This window comes from Eublepharis macularius, chromosome 15 (genome assembly GCF_028583425.1).
Source record: "Eublepharis macularius isolate TG4126 chromosome 15, MPM_Emac_v1.0, whole genome shotgun sequence".
NCBI lineage: Eukaryota > Metazoa > Chordata > Lepidosauria > Squamata > Eublepharidae > Eublepharis > Eublepharis macularius.
In genome coordinates, this window is record NC_072804.1 from 24,936,721 (window position 1) to 24,955,343 (window position 18,623).

The window sequence follows — 18,623 nt, forward strand, 5'->3', positions numbered from 1 at the left end:
ATAATGCATCCTAATTTTACAGTAGGAATCATTTGCAACCAGATTTTGTTCCATGGAGAAGCATGTCCAGTTGCAGATCATTGCTATAGTCAATATCCAGTGATGTGAGAATCCAGCAGCATGTCCTGTAAATGCTGTAGAGGAACTTCAGAGGGATGTCGGAGAAATTTTTTGTTTCCTAATCTAACAGTTCCACACTTAGAAGGCTTAATTCAAGTCCATCTTCCATCAGCATAATTGCCTTGAATAATAAGCCCTAGGGTACCAAAAGAGCACTACTCCTAAACTAGAGAGATTTCTGCACTGCGAGGAACTGAAGGTTCTTTATATATCATAGCTACAATTTTAATGATTGCTTGGATATTTTAAGTTTATACTGTTGCCAAATAATTATGCTTTTGGGACTGATCAATTTTATAAGTAAATTTCTAAAGGCGGTATTTGTTGAAATATGTACCTTTTAAATATTTATTTTAAAATGGCGTGTCCCTCGCTGATGTGCAATCATGTAATTTTGAATTGATTTCAAGAATGTGATGGCCTCTGGCTAATAAACTTTGTTGTTGCTGTTGTTGTATATCATAGATCAGGGTGCCTCAGTGGGGTACCACTAGGTGCCATGGCACCCACAGACACCCTTCCGTGTGCTTCAGAAAAGTAGGTGGGGCCATCAAGAAGGCAGAACCAGCAACTGGCTGTCTTCGTACAAATAAAGGGGCTTTTCACTTAGATCATCAGCTCCATTCACTGGAGAAGGGTCCAGGATCCTGGAAAGACCAAGGGAGGGAAGGGATGCTCTGATGTTTGTAACACCAGAAAGGCTGGAGAGGGACCTGTGTCACCACCCCAAACACTATGGCTGCCGCCCTTTCCAAAGCTCTCATCCAGAGTGGATTTGAGGACACACACTTCCATAGTGAGAATTCATGATTTTTGTAGCAGCTTCTAGGAGAGATAATGTTGTTGTCAGAACAACCATTGTCAAGAAGGAAGGTGAGCTTTCTTGTCAGGAAAGAAAAGAGAACTAACCGTTTTAAAGTGAGGTGTGGTGTTTAGTGTCCTTGCAAGCAATTCTGGGGTCCTGGTTAAAGTTTATGCAAATAACTTTTTTTCTAGGTAGGGATATATGCCTGATCGAGTTGGCAGCATGTGCCTTGCGGAAAAAGAGGATGTGGGTGACAACTGGAACTACATGAGCAGGAAGGAAAAATAGGGTGTCAGAAGTAACATGTCCTTCTAGTTCATTCTTTGGCCAAGGAAAATGTGACTCTGGGGTTTGCTCCTCTTTTCACAAGCCAGGATTCAATCCTAAATGAGGAAGATGTCCTGGCAGGTGCTATGTTAGCCCAGCTCTCTCCAATTCCACGCCAGCATAGGGGAAGTGGCCAGGAAGATGGAATGATGGTGATTCGTGGAATCTCTCTTGTTATCAAGCATCTTAATCTATTTCAAGTGTGTGTATCTAGTGTTAGAAACAGACTGGGGAATCTACAAGTGTACCCCAAATCCTAGAGGCAAAGACCTCTAAATTTTCAGTTCCGGGGGGATTTCAGCATCCATGCTGAGGCCTTCTTGTCTGAGCACCAAACTTCATAGCTGCTATTGTTATCAAGTGACTTTCCCAACGCATTCCTAGTCCCAAGCATGAGGCTCACCAATATTTTGACATTTTAGTTTGGGAAAGAGATCAGTGGGTGGAAGAGCCAGTATTGTCTCTGTTGCCATTACCTGGTGATGTTTGGATTTACCTCCACCTACTAACCTCTTCATGGGTGGGGAAACCTATGAAAATGATGCACTGTTGAAGGCTACTGACTCCAGCAGGTTTCAGGGGACACAATAAGGTTTCTTGATAATGCTATCCTTAAGTTCTAGAATAAGGGGTTAAACCCAGATAGTTGCCAAAACTGCTTCTCCCTCACTGCAGAACTAGTAGCTCCTGGATATTCTGAGGATCTGTGGAAAATGAACTGGGGAAGGGCAATGAATTCAGTGCTGGGGGCAGAAACTTAGAAACAGACTGACTAAACATTGCTTAGAGCCCACATGAAATCCTATTCTACGGTGGTGTCGATGGCAAAGAAAACTTGCATTCCTACTACCATTGTGTCTGCTAACTGCCATGCAGCAGCACTTGCCCAGATTATATTTTATTTATTTATATTAGTCCCTTTCTCACTGAGACTCAAGGCAGATTACATAATATAAGTCAATACAACCATTGGCTGGGGCATTCTATAAACAATACAAGAGGGTAAGGATAGCAGAAATTTGAAAACAGGCAGAAATCCAATGCAGAACTAGGGAAAAAATGCTGAAACAAAATATAAGCAGATTGACATGACATATTACATGATATGGAGCTATCCAGTAGGAGCATGCTTACAGCAACAGAGAGTACGCAGCAGAACAGTCTACAGTCCCTATCCCTGTAACAACACATCTCTCTGAACCATTTCCTTACACCTCAACCCTATTACCTGAGTAAAAAAGCCCTCTTGAATAATTCAGTTTTGCAGTTTGCAGAAAGCTAGGAGGAATAGGAGCTTTCCTGACCTCTTCAGGCAGGCCATTCTACAAGGCAGGGAGACACTACACAGAATGCATGTGCACAGGCAGCTGTTGATTTTGCCCAACGGCAAGGTGGCACCTGCAAAAGGCCCTGTTCAGGTAAATCAAACTGCCATGGTGGAGTATAGAAACAAAGGTGGTCCTGCAGAGATACAAGGCCACTAAGCGCTTTGTGCGTGATAGCTGATATCTTGAAGTGTACCCAGTAACTGACAGGTAGCCAGTGGAGTGACAGCAGAATGGGAGTAATATACATGCTCTCCCTACCTCCTAATAATAATCGAACTGCGACTGTCTGTACCAACTGGTCTCCCAAGCTGACTTTAAGGGGAGGCCTATGTGGAGTGCACTGCAGTAGTCAAGTCTTGATGATACCATGCTGTGGACTCAAGTGGCCACATCAGCAGTCTCAAGGTAGAAGCCCATCTTCCAGGCTAGACTGAGTTTGTAGAAGGCATTTTTTTGCAGTTATGTCAACTTTCTTCTCTAGCAGTAATATTTCTAGCTAGAAACTAAGAAGCACGGTCTTTGTCTACATTCTTTTGCTAAGCATGTATAGCCCTGGATCCATTAGAAGCTCACTGTGCCTTAATTGAAAAATACTTTGTCGATAAGTTTTTCCAGCAGCCTGAAATTGTAGAACTAAAATTCGTTAACTAGGGGGGGAAAGTCAATAAAATACTTTTAATGGGATTTAAGTGTTGTGTGTGCACATATGTGTATGTGATATATATACAATATACATGCATCATCTGAAAAAACGTTAATTGCAAGAGTGAAACTGCCCCATTTGATTGGCATTGTATTCATTTATTACAAACAATGCAATGTCTACCATACATCTTTCCCTGAACATACGGATGCAGAGTCTTTTCCAGGACAGCATCATTGTTTTATGTTGTCACAACCATAAATAAAGCTCTACACCGACAATCCTCATCTCCTTTCCTGAGAATGGAAACATTTTATAAAGACTTCAGATCACGGGAATGGGGAGCTGACCTCCTTTCCTACCTGGAAGGGACTCACCTTGAATACCTGGTCCAGTGTCAGATAGCGGTTTGCTTCGGGATGAATAGTCCAGAAGGAGATTTTGCCATTGGCAGATGTCTCCCGAACAAACATGTCATGAAGGGACAGATTGTGCCGTATGGAGTTCTGAATGGGAAAGGAGAAGCTTTTGTAGTTCTCAGCTACATACCAGAGAGAGACTGTTCACATGAAACTGGGGACACTCGTAAATAGCTTTATCCATATACAGCCTAATTCACAGACTCCCATCGCATGGAAACAACAGTATTACTATTAGGGACTGTACCACACAGGTGAACGATTACAAAGCTGAATGCTTCCTTCTAGGAAAGCAGTCACCGTCAGTAGAGTTACAATGCAAAATGTCATGGGATGCTGCAGTCCTCAAGTGACCACCAGTCTCTAGGTCTCGCACACCAACCTATCATTCCTCTCCAACTTTCCAAACACTCTGAAGCAGCCAGAGCATGCTCGGAGAAAGGACTAATTGTCAGGCGGTCTGGATTTCTGAGTAACAGCCGCACACAGTCTTCCTGCTGTCCTTGCCTTTCTCTTCAAATTCCCTTGCATGAAACCAGGTCGAGTTAACAGAGATGTGTTTATCACTGGACAACTGAAGCATCAACGGAAGAGCTCCCCCCCTCTCCCCGCCTTGTGTTACCTTCCAGCCTGGCTTCGCCACATGCTTAAAATAAGGGAAGTGGTCCTCAATCCAGGTGTAGATGTCTTTCAACGTCATGCGCTTCTTCTCAGTGCTGTTGATGGCAAACTGGATCATGGCCATGTAGGAGTAGGGGGGTCGCTCAGCGAAGGACTCCTGCAGAAAGGAGGTAGAGGAGGAAGGTGCAGCACCCTCCTCAATCTAGGGAGGAGAAGAGAAGGGAACCATAGGAAAGGTGCAGGGTCCGCAGACGGTTGTATAAATGGGGCTTTCTAGCTGGTCGTTTAACTAGATAAATATTGAAGTATTTGTGGAAACAGGACAAAGAGCATCATGCTAATTACAAAGCCCTATCTTAAACTGCTGTGGTTATAAACCCACAGAGGCAGTGCTGTACAATGGATAGAGTGCTGAACACACACACACACACACACACACACACACACCACTCAGCCAAGAAGCTCCCTGCGTGACCCCTGAGCCAGTGGATCAGTCACTGTCTCAAGATGGGTAGCTGTGTTAGTCTGTCTGTAGCAGCAGAAAAGAGCAAGCGTCCAGTAGCACCTAGAAGACTAACAAAATTCGTGGCAGGGTAGGAGCTTTCGTGAGCCACAGTTCACTTATTCAGATACCAAAGTACAAAATTGTGAACGCAGGTACAATAAAAAATAAAATAAATTCTAGCCATTACAATTAGTTGTTTAAAAACAAGAGCATATGAGCTTGAACAACATGGACAGGAGGGGAAGCAGCCCTCATCTGTGTTTTGATATCAAGTGGAACCAAGAGAAAAAGGGAGAAAAGCAGCACACAAACGATTCAAGATCTGTTACACTCATCAGCATCTGGGGAAAGGGGGCTTTGTATCTCCACTTCCAAACGTTTTATGTATGAGGATAAGATAGGTTGCACAGCTTCTTGATTCTGCAATTTTCCCTAAATGTCACAGGGCAAAAACCCTCTACAGATACAGGGTCATTGGCATTCAAACAAAAACCAAAGACCACGGACTTAACCATTGTAATGGGTCTTGCTAAACTTAACGCAGTAAATATTGAATGAGCCATACATCCAATATGCAATATGGTTTCAGAATAGTTGGGGAGGGTGAGATATTTAGGTCCTGTTTATTTTTCTGCAACAGACTACAGGGCACAATTCTATGCACACTCACCTGGGATTAAGCTCCAGTGAAGATAATGGAACTTACTTCCAAGTAGACACGCACAGGATTGCCCTGTAACAGTATAATTCGAAGCTGAGTCACACTTTTCTAAGTCCACTGAAGTCAGGGGACTCAGTTTAGGATTGCACTGTGACACAACTACCTCTCTGGAAACATGTATTATTTATTAACTTATTGTATATCATGCCTGTCTCGCCAATGGGGACCCAAAAGGGCTTACATTCTCTTTTTTCCCTCTCACTGCAATTTAAAAAAAAATCTAACAGCATCCTAGCATTATCTAATTCTGTACAAACGATTGAGCCTGCACTGTAGGCAAGATTGATAAATGCAAGTAGAATGGATCGTAGGTGCCCCTCTCAACAGATTGCTCACTGGATCAAAACCCAACAGGTGGAAATTCCTATAAGTAATCAGGTGGGAAGGGCCCCCATATTTGATCAGTTTTTGTCTTCTGGAATCCTGTGTCCCCATCATTTGGGGGTCACCACACAAGCTTTGCTGGGTTTCCTAGATTCTTGCTCTCCTGATAACGCAGAGCTTTGACAAGGTCCCCTTGCGCCTGCAAACACCAGAGCAAGGAGGCAGGCTGCACTCTGCTTGCTGCACAGGTTCTGCTCCTCAGATTTCTTTGACATTCAATGGAAGATCATTCCAAAACCCAGACCAAATCAATCCCAACTGAAAAGAAGCGGGGGGGGGGACACACCTGCTCGCCCCTTTCCCTCAGCAAATCTTTCCGCTCCAAGAGCGTTGCCAAGATGCAGCCTGGAGGTGCTTCCTCTGTATTAAGATCACCAGGAGAGAAAGCAGCAGTAGTTTCACGTTGGAATCTGGCTTCTGACCACAGCCCACAGAGGAGGCAGACCAAATAAGAGAGGAGGGAACCCCCTGCAACCTCTTCCTATGGGGCAGTGGGGAAGGTGGAACTGCAAGAGTTTCCCGTTTGCAACCCAACCACCGCATCCTCCACAGCTCAGCTCCCTTTCCTCCAGGCTTGGCCCTGTGCCTTGCTTACCTTGACGGCCGTTTCCTGCTTCGGAGTCTGGTTCTCCTTCTCCGTTTCTTTTTTCACACTGCAGGGACTCAGGCCGTCGGAGCTCATCTTGCCCAGCCACTGGATGTTGGTCAGACTGCTGTCTAGGCCACAGCTTGGAGCTTCCCCGCTGCCTGGGGAGGGTACAAAACCACAGGTCTCATTTTGCCACCCCAGATCCTCAAGAAGAGAGATCAAGACTGGACCTGAAGGAGGCCATGTCAGTCAAAGGCAGGGGCCCAAACAAGATGTTGGCCATTCCCATGTGAAGTAAGAAACTCATAGAAGCACCTTTAAGAATCTGCACTTCTTATATTCACTAAACAATGCAGTCCTCTTCACAGCGAGGGCTGCCAGCTTGTCAAGCGGCCTTGCTCCTGAGACGAATACACAGAAATCTGGTAGGTGAAGCTTTTCCTACAACTAACATCCATGTGAGGAAAAGCTTCTCCTGTATAATTTTTGCACAGGAGCAGGATCAGTTTTGTTTTAAAAAAGCAGAAAAAGTTAAAAATTTTAAAACAAAAACATTTTGAACATGCGAATAAACCTGAAAGATATCAAGCATATTGCCTAAGGAAAGAAACAGGAAAAAAATGGTAACAAGAGTAAAAAAGGGAGATTAAATTACACACTCAGAAAGGAGAGCCAGGAAAAATTTAATAATTATCTCTCCGAATTATATAAGGGAAACTCACGGAAGAAATTAAAGTATACTTGAAAGCAGGGTGGATAAAAATCAATGATTTTTTTTAAAAAAATAAAAAAATTGGATTTTTTTAATTTAAATTGGATTTTTTTAAATAAAATGCTTTTTGAGGAAAATATATTACCATCCAAAGGTTATTCCATCATGAAATAAAGATTAGTTTTTAATTATGTAGAATAAGGCTGTATATGTTTAATTTTTTTGGTAAATAAATTCCATTAATCCATTCACAATGTCATGCTCTTCCAGAGGTTTTTGTAAGATTATTGGGCAGTTTCTCTGCCTACAAGATATTATCACAGATGCTTGGTTTTGCAGTTCTCAAAACTGAATTTGTGTCAGCTCAGCAGAGATCACATGCCTCTTCTTCACAGCAAAAATGTTATAACATGAACAGAGGTGAGAAAAAGACCTTAATCCTATTGTTCTACAAACCTATGAAGACAGAATCAACCTCTCCAGTGCTAAGTTTCAAGTAGTTCAGTGAACAGAAACAATATTTTTCTGATTGTTTGGAGTGGAATAGATCTGCACAAGAAGAAACTAAGTGTGAGGAGGGAGCGGCAAGCAGTACAAAATGAAAGTGAAACTTTTTGAGCACAATACTGCACAAGTCTTTGGATCTTTTGTGTGTATGACCTGAGGTTTATCACATTCTTTCCTTGGAGGAAAAAACCTATAATGGCAGCAGGCCATAAAAGAGATCCAGTTTGGGAATACTTTAAAGAAGTTCCTTTACCTATCGGTAAGGCAGGCATCTACTTGCATATTAAAGTTATACCAGCAAGAATTAGTCTTTATGTAGAAAACTATGATTTAAATCAAGCCTTAATGACTAGTGATTTAAATCGTGATTTAAATCAGTTTGATTTAAATCAAATCCACCCTGCTTGAAAGATGCAAAGATGGAGCGATTTATCCAAGAGCATAGAGAAATCTTGAACCAACCAATTATAACTCAGAAAATCCTACAAGCTACAAAGAAAAACAACAAAGCACCAGGCCCAGATGGTCTATCATCAATGCATTATAAATACTTGGAACAAAAATTGATGATACCACTACAGAAAGTAATGAATGACACAAAGAAAAAGTAATCCCTCCAACCTGGCAAGAGGCTCACATAACATTTATACTTAAAGAAGGTAGTTTTTCAACCTTACCACAGTCTTATAGACCAATCTCAACACTGAATGGGGATGACAATGATAATGGTGAAAAGACTAATTAATGCATAACATCTTTAATTCAACTGATCGAACAGATTTGGTATCAAAGAGGTATATGAAAGATAACATACACTTTGTTACAAATGTAATTGAAGTGGTGAAAAAAAGAGAGAAGTGGCACTCATGCAGAAAAAGAGTTTGATAATCTGATGTTGTCCTTTCTATTGAATATTTTGGAATATTTGAATTGTGGATCTAAATTTATGGACTGGATTAAAAGTATATACACAAAACAACATGCAAAGATTTTAATAAATGGAATGTTATCCGAAGGAATTCAAACTGAAAAAGGCAGTCATCAAGGATACCCGATATCAACATTATTATTTATTCTTGCACTGGAGGCATTGGCTGTGAGAATTAGACAAGATCCATGAATTCAAGGTCTAAAAGTGGACAGAGAAGAATTTAAGAAGAGCTATGCAGGTGATGCAGTAATAATAAATATCAATCCGCAGATATCAATGCATTGTGTTATGGAACATATAGAAGAATTTGGACACTTTTCAGGATATAAGATCAATAAGAAGAAAACAAAAATATTAAAATATTTAACACTACAGGATGTGCATGACATCGAGATTCAGAATCTCAGGAGTCTTGCAATAGGCAGATGTTCACCCCTAGGTTTGGGGGTTTTACCCCATGGGTATAGGGCAGAATATCTCACTTGTTTAGTGGCTCCACATTATCTCAGAGCTTATTCATTAGCTCAGTTTAACGTGATACCATCTGCGATACTTTATGGGAGATTCCATAAAACGCCATATGCGAACAGGTTATGCACTTGTGCTCAGCGAGACATAGAAACCCTGGAACATGTTTTTTGGATTGTACTTATTACTGTGATATACGTCCCACACTCATTGACCCGCTCTTGAGAGAGAAAATTGGAAAATCTGATAAATGTAAAGTTATCTTCCTATTGGCTACTCAGAACCAAAAAGTTATCGAAACTGTAGCTACATTTTTGTATCTTGCATCTATGAGGCGAGTTGTGTATTTGTAGACTGAGTTCTGGTTGCGTCGAGTGTTTTTGTTAACATGGATGTAATACCAATAAAGGTTGCTGTTGCTACAGGATGTGCAGTATCTTCAAATCCAATAAAATATTTGGGAATACATTTCACTGACCAAAATGACACATTATTTAGAGACAATTATTATAGAACTTGGAGGATCTATGAAGGTAGACAAAGTTGAAAATTTCATGCTTGGGCAGAATCTCAGCAATAAAGATGAATGTATTACCCAAACTGAATTTTTTATTCCAGATGTTACCAATTTCTATACAAGAAAAAACTTTGAATGAATGGCAGAGACAAATAAATAAATTTATTTGGAATGGCAAAAAAACAAGAATAAAGTTCAAAGGAGAGGATTAGCAACACCAAATAGTAAACTCTACTATCAAGCAGCTGGATTGGTCTGGATTGCAGACTGGTTACAGTGCCAAACTAAAGAATACTCAAACTTGAAGTGGCAGATTTGGATGAAAGAATACATCGATACTTACGATTTTTTTAAAAAACCCTCTGAAATTAACTCCATTGAAAAACAAACACCATCCCATCAAAGAAGGATTATTTAAAATCTGGGGGAAACGTCTAAGAAGAATTAGCCCTTCAACATCTCCATTAATGTCCCCACTGGAGGCATATTATGATAAAAATGTAAGAAAGAGTAACAACTTAATAACTTATGGAAAAAGGATTAATTCACAAGGAAGAATAAAAACTTTGCAAAACCTAAAAGATGGAAGCAAATATATACAGTGGCTATTATATGCACAATTGAACTCAAGATAGAATCAAAATAGAACCAACAAGAGGATCAGGCACCTAACAGAATTTGAAAAGTTGATCACACAGCGCAAAGAACATCTGTTGGGAAGAATTTATAAAATATTATTACAATTTGATACAGAAGAAAAACAGGTAAAACCACGTATGATCAAGCGAATGCAGAATTTTGGAGAAAAATTACTGTGCAATAGTGGGAAACTTTATGGACAAAAAAACATTAACAGTGCAATCCTAAACAGAGTTACTCCAGTCTAAGCCCATTGAGTCAAATGTTAAAAGAAAATTGGTATAAGATGCTTTTTCAATGGTATATTACACCAAAAGATATAGAAAAATGGATTAAAATTATAAGGGAAAATGTTGGATATGTAAAGAACATGGTGGTACCTTTTATCATATGTAGTGGACCTAACTAACTAAAAAATATTGGCAAGAAATATATGACATAATGCAAGATATTTTGAAAGTAAAATTTGCTCTGGATTCAAAGATTACAACTATAATGACTGTGAAGTGCAGCACACCAGCTGTTGACTGGTACAAATATGACCTGCCAGTTTGGAGTAGAGGTTAAGAATGGCAGGACTCTAATCTGGAGAGCCAGGTTTGATTCCCCACCCCTCCGCTTGAAGCCCGCTGGGTGACCTTGGGTCAGTCACAGCTCTGCCAGAGTTCTCTCAGCCCCATCCCACTCACAGGGTGATTATCATGAGGATAATAACAACACACTTTGCAAACCGCTCTGAGTGGACGTTAAGTTGGCCTGAAGGGTGATCAAATATTGTTATATTACAGAGGTTTGGCAGCTGTTTTGATTTCAGGTTCAAGTTAAGTGCTGGTTTTAATGTTTAAATGTCTACATGACCTGACACCCACCTTTCCCAATATGAGCCTGAGGGAATACTCTATTTCCTTCAGCAGGTTTTACTTCGCATCCTTTCAGTATGGGAGGTTAGCTGCATCTGTTGGTAAGGTAAAGGTAGTCCCCTGTGCAAGCACTGAGTCATTACTGACCCATGGGGGCGGGGGGGACGTTGCGCTATGATGTTTTCTTGGCAGACTTTTTATGGGGTGGTTTGCCATTGCCTTCCCCAGTCATCTACACTTTACCCCCAGGAAACTGGGTACTCGTTTTACTGACCTTGGAAGGATGGAAGGCTGAGTCAACCTTGAGCTGGCTACCTGAACCTGGCTTCCGCCGGGATCGAACTCAGGTCATCTGTGGGAACAAGGGCTTTTTCTGTGGCAGTCCCATTAAACTAGGATGGGCCACCCAGCGATTTTAGGGCTCTGACCTCTGCTGTTGCTGTTCAGAAAAGATGCTGAACAGGCTTTGTGTTGACTTTTTGCTCTTGTTTGCTTTTGAATTATGGTCTGACAGGCTGTTTTTTGTGGAAACCACTTTGACCCAGGTGGGAAATCAGTGCATGAAATTAACTTGAATTTTTCTTTTTTAAAAAGTCACATTATAAAAAAGGGGAGCAGGAGAAGAGAGAGACAGTATTCCCCCCCTCCCAAAAAAACATTTACAGGAATTTTATACTTGTTTCCAAGTAGACCTGCTCACATTCAGCGCACAATGTTTCCACTTGAATGTATGCAAAATCTTAGTGCTCTGAAGTACTTCACAGAACCTTGAAATGTATCCTTTGACCACCCGGTTTATATTTGTTTTCCAAAGTTAATGAAGCACCATCTTTTTTCTGAGTCAAAATAAGAGGCCCCAAAGCACGTGAAAGGATCAGAATGATCTACTCTCAAAGAAGCTTGCCCTCATGATCTTGCACATGCTGTCAGGCAGCCGCCTGCTTTCTCTGTCCAGAGAAACAATTAAGTTATCTGATCACATCCAATTACTGTACAATTATCCATTCATAAGGGCAGCTAATTGGCAAGATATACACCATCACGCAAAGGTGCTGTGGGTAGGTCTGTAGCATGCTGCTTGGGAGTTACTAACCTAGCATTTCATTCATGCTCCTGCACATTCCAGAGTACTGCAATAGACCACTGCAGAGCTGGATGATATCCCTTCGTTCCAACTCTCATTGCACATTACAGAACTGGTTACCGGTTGAGTACCGGGTCCGATTCAAGGTTCTGGTGCTGACCTATAAAGCCCTATGCGGACTGGGCCCAGCATACCTTCGGGACCGCCTCTCTCCATATGTTCCCCGGAGGTGGCTTTGATCAGCCAATAAGCGCTTGCTGATGGTCCCTGGCCCAGGGAGGTCCGCCTGGCCTCTACCAGAGCCGGGGCCTTTTCGGTCCTGGCTCCGACCTGGTGGAACTCTCTGTCTGAGGAAACTAGGGCCCAGCAGGATTTGTTATCTTTCCACCGGGCATGCAAGACAGAGATGTCTCGCCAGGCATTTGGTGGGGGCTAGGCTGTCCTCTCGCCGGCCATACCACTGAAGACTGTCCACCACCCATGCAGGAGCTCATAAGTGTGGTGCAGGGCATGATGCAAGAGCCAAGCCCTGCGTCTAAAATGCTGTATTTTAATATTTATATCCGCCAATTTTAATCGTATATGAAATAATGTTTTAATCTTTATATAAAAATCGTATGTTGTTACACTGCCCAGAGCCTGTCTGACGGGGAGGGAGGTCTAGAAGTGTAACAAATAAACAAACAAACAAATAAAGATCTACATACTGTTTCCTTCCGATTCTTCTCCTTCCGTAGATTGTGATTCCGAGGCCCAAAATGCCATCCCTTTCAATGCCCCAGAGCTTAGGCCAGCACCTTCTTCTTCCTGAACCTTGTTATAGGGAATGCTGTGCTCATCTTCAGATTTCAACAGCTGGCTCAGTTCTCTTGCTTCAAGAGTTGGAGAGCTGCTGCCACTACTGATAATAAATTTATTAGGCCCATTGCTTCCGCATTCTTTCCTTTTGGCTGCCAGAGCTTCAATGATGGTTTGGACATCTGTGCCAGCAGGGAAGGCCATCACCGGAGTGACTGGCATTGCAGGATGGCTAATTATCTTAATCCCAGCAGGGAATTTCTGGGTTTCAAGTGTCTTCCTGTTTGTGCTGTGCTCAACTGTCCTTGCTTGCTGTTGGCTAAGGGACCCATTGCCCTGTCCGCTGGAGTCCTGTCCTGCAAGGGTGCTGCTAGACACATCCCCATGGGAGAGAGGCAATTTCCGTCTCTTGAGTATCAGGGGCCTATGAGGACTGCTCTTCATCCTTGGCCAGTGCAGTTGACCTCCATTGAAGACATAAGATCAGACCCTAAAAACACAAAGAACAGCATTTCAGGAAAGCTTTCAAGACACTTGTTTATGCTCTTCTAAAATAAGTTTCCTATACAATACATTTATGAAGGAATCCCATTTTATAGCAAAGGCTGTCATAAAGAACTGCCACTTGACACATGTTGTGAGAATGTAATCAATGCATCACAAACAATCAACACAGCTATATGCAAACAAGTAAGCTAGTAACTTCTGCAAACGTCTTTGCATGCTGGCCACATAAGGGCAGGGTGGAAGCACTAGTCCTGTCTGCATGCCAGCTATTCAGGTTTTCTTGATCCAACTGTAGCGCAGAACCAGACTAGTTTGTTCTTTTCCTAGGACCCCCCCTCCATCGAAGATAGGAGGAAAATTGATCAATATGCAATACTTATTTTACTGCTTTAATTATAATTTGGCATATAAAACTGTGATATTTGGCACAATTTAAAATTATACCGGTCTTAATTTTCTTCATGTGAAAGAGAGCACAGATTTCTGCACTGCGTGCGACTTTAGCATATGCTGTCAAGAGAAATTTATGCCATATTACAATTTTAAAAATGCCACATAAAGTTTTGATCTGTTTGAAATATAACATTTTAATCCCACACTTGCTTTGTTTCCCCCCTCAATAAGATTGCCATGGGGCGTTTTAAAAAGTTGGTTTACTAAAAATAAGCACCCTAAATCATATCATGCTCTACTTGAGGCCTTTGAAAAATTTCCCAGAATTTTTTCCCCACATAAATCGTTCTGGTAAACTCACACCGCTGACCTGCAAGTTAATAAGAAGTTAATGTTAGTCAGACCGAAGACTAAAATCCACCTACCCAATTACTCCATGGAAACTTTTTAATTATAACGCCAGGCTACTCAGCGCCCAATCCAATGCATGTTTACTCAGAGGCAAGCCTGAATTCAATGGAACTTATTGCCAAGCAAGCATGGAAAGTAGTGTGGCCTTAATTCCACGTATGTCATTGTGGCAGCTCCTGATACCCTTGAGAAAGAGTTTTCTACCTAGAAATTATGCTAATGAATAGCACAGTATGCTGCATCCTGGAATATGGCCCACTTAGTCCATGCAAGGAGATAGTTTTTACTTTGAAGCCTTACAGTTGTCACATGTGAGTTGAAAATGCACTTCAGGATGTGCTCCGAACTCCCCTGAAATTGAAAACGAAAAGTCTCACTGAGGGACACTCAGGTTTTCCTGGCCACAGCTTGAAAAAGCTAGAAGGATCTGGGGGTGGGGGTAGAGAGACATGTTGAAAACAATACATGTAGAAGAGAAGAAAGCCCTTCCTGAATGCAATTCAGGTATCAGGAGAAAATGTCACCTCAAGATACCATTCAAAAAAGGGATTCAACTATCATGTGAAATCAGCAAGACTTTTGCTTCCATAGTTGTTACAGGGAAGACGGATGTAGTTGATCAGATTTGATCTGAAACCATACAGAATCACGCAGGTGCCTCTCTCTGGAAATAAGATCCAAAGGTTCATGAACAGCCCCAGAAGGCAGCAGTTAAGGGAACCAGCCCAGACCGTTATCACTAATTCTTTTTATCATCGGATAAAGCACCAAACATATAAAGACAAATGCTAACCTCATCAGTATCTCACACGACCGACGCATCCAGCCATAACCTCTCTGTAGCCGTTACAGATGCCAGCCAGTAGAAACCCCCAACATTCCATGGAGGTTATAGCGCTCTCCCTCCTGTGCTAGCGCACAAGGATAGGGTTGCTTTCTCCGGCATCCTACGGAACAACCTCTAAAACACTGCTAGCTCTCTTCCCTTAAATTAACAACTATGGTGGTCTCTTTAAGCTTTAGAAGTTTACTGGCAAGCAGTCAAAGACGATACAAACTCTGCTTACTGTGGCAATATGTGCTAGTTTCTTGATGTAGAACCGTGTACAGTAAGACTACATGGGATTTTCTTGGCAATCCTCTTTTACATTTGATTACAAATTAACACATTTCAGGGGATTAATCACAAAAATATGTGGATATTCAGTGTTTGTAAAAGTTGGAAGTTTAAAGGTCGGTGACGAAGCAGCCCAGTAGGAAGTTCTCCAACAGAACAGCTGGTTCCACTCATGACAATGAGGCTTTCACCAGGTAAATTTCCCTTGGACCGTTTCTTTTGGTTTCAGGTTTTAAAGGGTTTAAGGAAAAAGGGACCTCAAGAACCTATATCTCAGAACAGGGTTTTTTAAAAATCTCAGCCAGACTAAAAAAGCTCAGCAGAGACTCAAACAACTTCTTGGTAAGCTGAGGCTACAAACCTAAACAAGCCTTGAGTGTCCTGAAACAGCCATTTCATCTATAAAGGTGCACAAAACGTACATGGATATGCATCTGATGAAGCAAGCTGTGATTCATGAAAGCTTGCGCTAGATATTATTAAGTCTTTAAGACTGTGGTTTAGTTTTGTAGTAACAGATTCACCTGGCTATCCCTCTGAAGTTTTCATGACCATCACTCATCCAAGAACTGATCAAGGATCAACCAGAACCAGCATAGGTCGCACCACCACAACAGCACAACACGCAGTGCTTTCATTTCCATCTCTGAACAAGGGCTGCAGCCCCTTCTCAGTTGCCATTTGGATACACTATTACCCCATGCTTTACATGGTAAACACAATTACAATGTCAAAGAAAAAGAAAATGAGTGGCACAGACTAAACAGTGTGTATACATTTGTACATGTGTGTATACATAAATGTATACATTTGAAGACATTTGATGAACATTATGTGTCTATCACATGAAATGCTCTCACTGCCCCTGAAATCAGCAACTGATGCCAAGCTCTATATGAAGGGTGACTCCTGCCTTTCTCTTGAAAGGCAACAAAGACGTGTTAAATGGTGCCACTCAGGAACACTCTTGAATTTGTGTTCAGTACCTAGAACCAGTGCTAGAGCACAAAACAACAAATCTGCTGATCATAGCAGAGCAAGCTTCTTTTCATCATGCAAACCCATGGTCCGTACCCAAACTTAGCCACAACAGAAGACCAGGAAGAACACGAGCTGTGAAATCCCTAGTTTAACTCCCGTCTTAGCTTTGAGCTCACTATTGCACCAAAGAAATACCTTACAGGGCTGCTATAAAGCATGTGAATAGTAACATCTGTGTACCATTTCAAAAGTTCATGCAGCTTAACCTTCTAGACGTATGCTCTATGATTAAGCAATCCTAGCATTGCAGCCCAAGAGTGCTTATTCCAGGATGTCGTATCTTTTGCAAAAGTTAAGCACAACTGGGCAGCCAGAAGAAAGGTAGAAGGTAGAGAAGGTAGAGAAAGATGTGTTTTTCTCCCTTTCTCACAATACAAGAACTCGTGGGCACTCTATGAAATTATTGAGCAGTCGGGTTAGAACAGATAGAAGAAAATACTACTTTACACAAAGGGTGATAAACACATGGAATTCGTTGCCACAGGAGGTGGTGGCAGCTACAAGCATTGCCAGCTTCAAGAGGGGACTGGACAAATATATGGAGCAGAGGTCCATCAGTGGCTATTAGCCACAGGAGATAGATGGTATTCTCTTTGTGGGGAGGTGGTGCTCTGTTGTCTTGGTGCTGGAAGGAAGGCAGTGGGAGGGCTTCTGGTGTCCTGGCCTCACTGACAGTCCTTTAGATGGCACTGGATTTCTAGCCACTGTGTGTGACAGAATGTTGGACTGGATGGGCCACTGGCCTGATCCAACATGGCTTTGCTTATGTTCTTATGTTCTTATGAAAAACTGAAATATGTATATACATGTGTGCCATTTTGGTACCAGCTGTTCCACTGCAAATTAGGTTTGCCTGATTTAAGAGAAACTGAACTGTCATTGCACTCTGCAAACACTGGACAACTGCACAGAATGTATGCAAGAGGGCAAGAGGTTAGTCTAGTAGCATCTTAAAGACCAACAAGATCTCCAGGTGCTATTCAGAGGATCTCACCTTTTTAGAAGCATAGTTTGCAATATTGCAAGATGGGCAAAGCCAGTAAATAGCATTCTCCATCTTGTATGATCTGCGTTGGGAACCTGGCAACCTCTTCACCATCAAAGGAATTATCTAACACTGCCTCCTATAAATCAGAGAAAACTTTCTTTTCAAAGGCCAGCAGAACTGCCCTATGCTAATTTCATAATGTCCTGGTTTTCAGCTGGTGGGAAAAAAATCCCAAACAGGATAGCCAGTAAGAGGCATAACTCTTGGTGTACACATACCCCCCTTCTTATTATGGTTATTTTTGTGGGCAAAGGTTTAGTAGCACAATATTGTACTAGAGGACTATACCACTTCACCCTGCATGTGGGGACTTGCATGATGGAATACTTCTCCGTATACACTCCTGCACAGAGAAAGCAAGAATGTCAAGAACAAGGTTCAGACAACCTAAGTCCAGAAATCTTATTTTTATAGAATTTTTTGTGTGTGCAAGGATCATACATGAGCTTTCCTGTGTAATCTAAAATGGTACAGTCCTGACCGCTTTAACTGCCTTAGCGAGAACCAGGTTAGACAAATGGATAGAAAAGGCGCAGTGAAAGCGAAAACATACCGGGGACAGAAGACTGGATTTGTTGGTTGTCGGGAGAGGGTCTCTAAATGTGGAGAGGCTGGAGACGGGGGTCTTTATTAGCGCGGCGGTGACAGGGTCTTTAGTTTGGGGCACGCTAAAGTTACACGCAGGTTTATATTGGCATAAATTAGTCACTCGTTTATGCAAACCAGCATAATCTTCTGTAAGCATGCGCACGTTTCCCGAATGCTAGGGACTCTGGAGCCTAGGGAGAGCGGACTCGTGATTGGGTCGCACAAATGCAGGCTGAAGCAAACATGCAGCTCAAGGTCCTCGGCTGGTTTGGGTTAACTTACGGTCTTGGCTAACCCGTCCCGGTCCCTTTCGGAAAGAGCAGCATCCTCTTCCTAGCTAGCCCTCCCCCGGGACGCGCGACCCTTGCAGGCGGCTGCTCTGCTCTGTACCCTGGAGCGCCCCCTCCTGCCCCGCTCACCGCTTCCTTCTCCTGCGGCGCGGTGGATTCTGACCCCCGGTACGACCCCGGGGTGGGGGATCGCGCCGCAGCCCACGCCCTCTCCCCTGCGGGAGGGAGAGGCGCACCGAAACCCCGCCGC

At 42.3% G+C, this 18,623-nt stretch overlaps 1 protein-coding gene across 2 annotated transcripts in view; it reads right to left on the reverse strand.

Annotated features, from left to right (window-relative positions):
* The window catches only part of FOXM1 (forkhead box M1), a 32,662-nt gene extending 14,039 nt beyond the window's left edge, over window positions 1-18,623 (reverse strand). Inside the window, exons 1-5 of one of the 2 annotated variants that reach the window (XM_055000106.1) lie at window positions 18,503-18,623; window positions 12,888-13,468; window positions 6,469-6,620; window positions 4,265-4,420; window positions 3,601-3,729 (exon numbers count right to left, since the gene is read on the reverse strand). In XM_055000106.1, coding sequence (XP_054856081.1) covers window positions 3,601-3,729; window positions 4,265-4,420; window positions 6,469-6,620; window positions 12,888-13,422 — 972 coding nt within the window. In that variant the 5' untranslated portion in view covers window positions 13,423-13,468; window positions 18,503-18,623. Of the gene's footprint in view, window positions 1-3,600; window positions 3,730-4,264; window positions 4,466-6,468; window positions 6,621-12,887; window positions 13,469-18,502 lie in introns of both variants that reach the window. The other variant, XM_055000105.1, reaches the window with a different exon arrangement.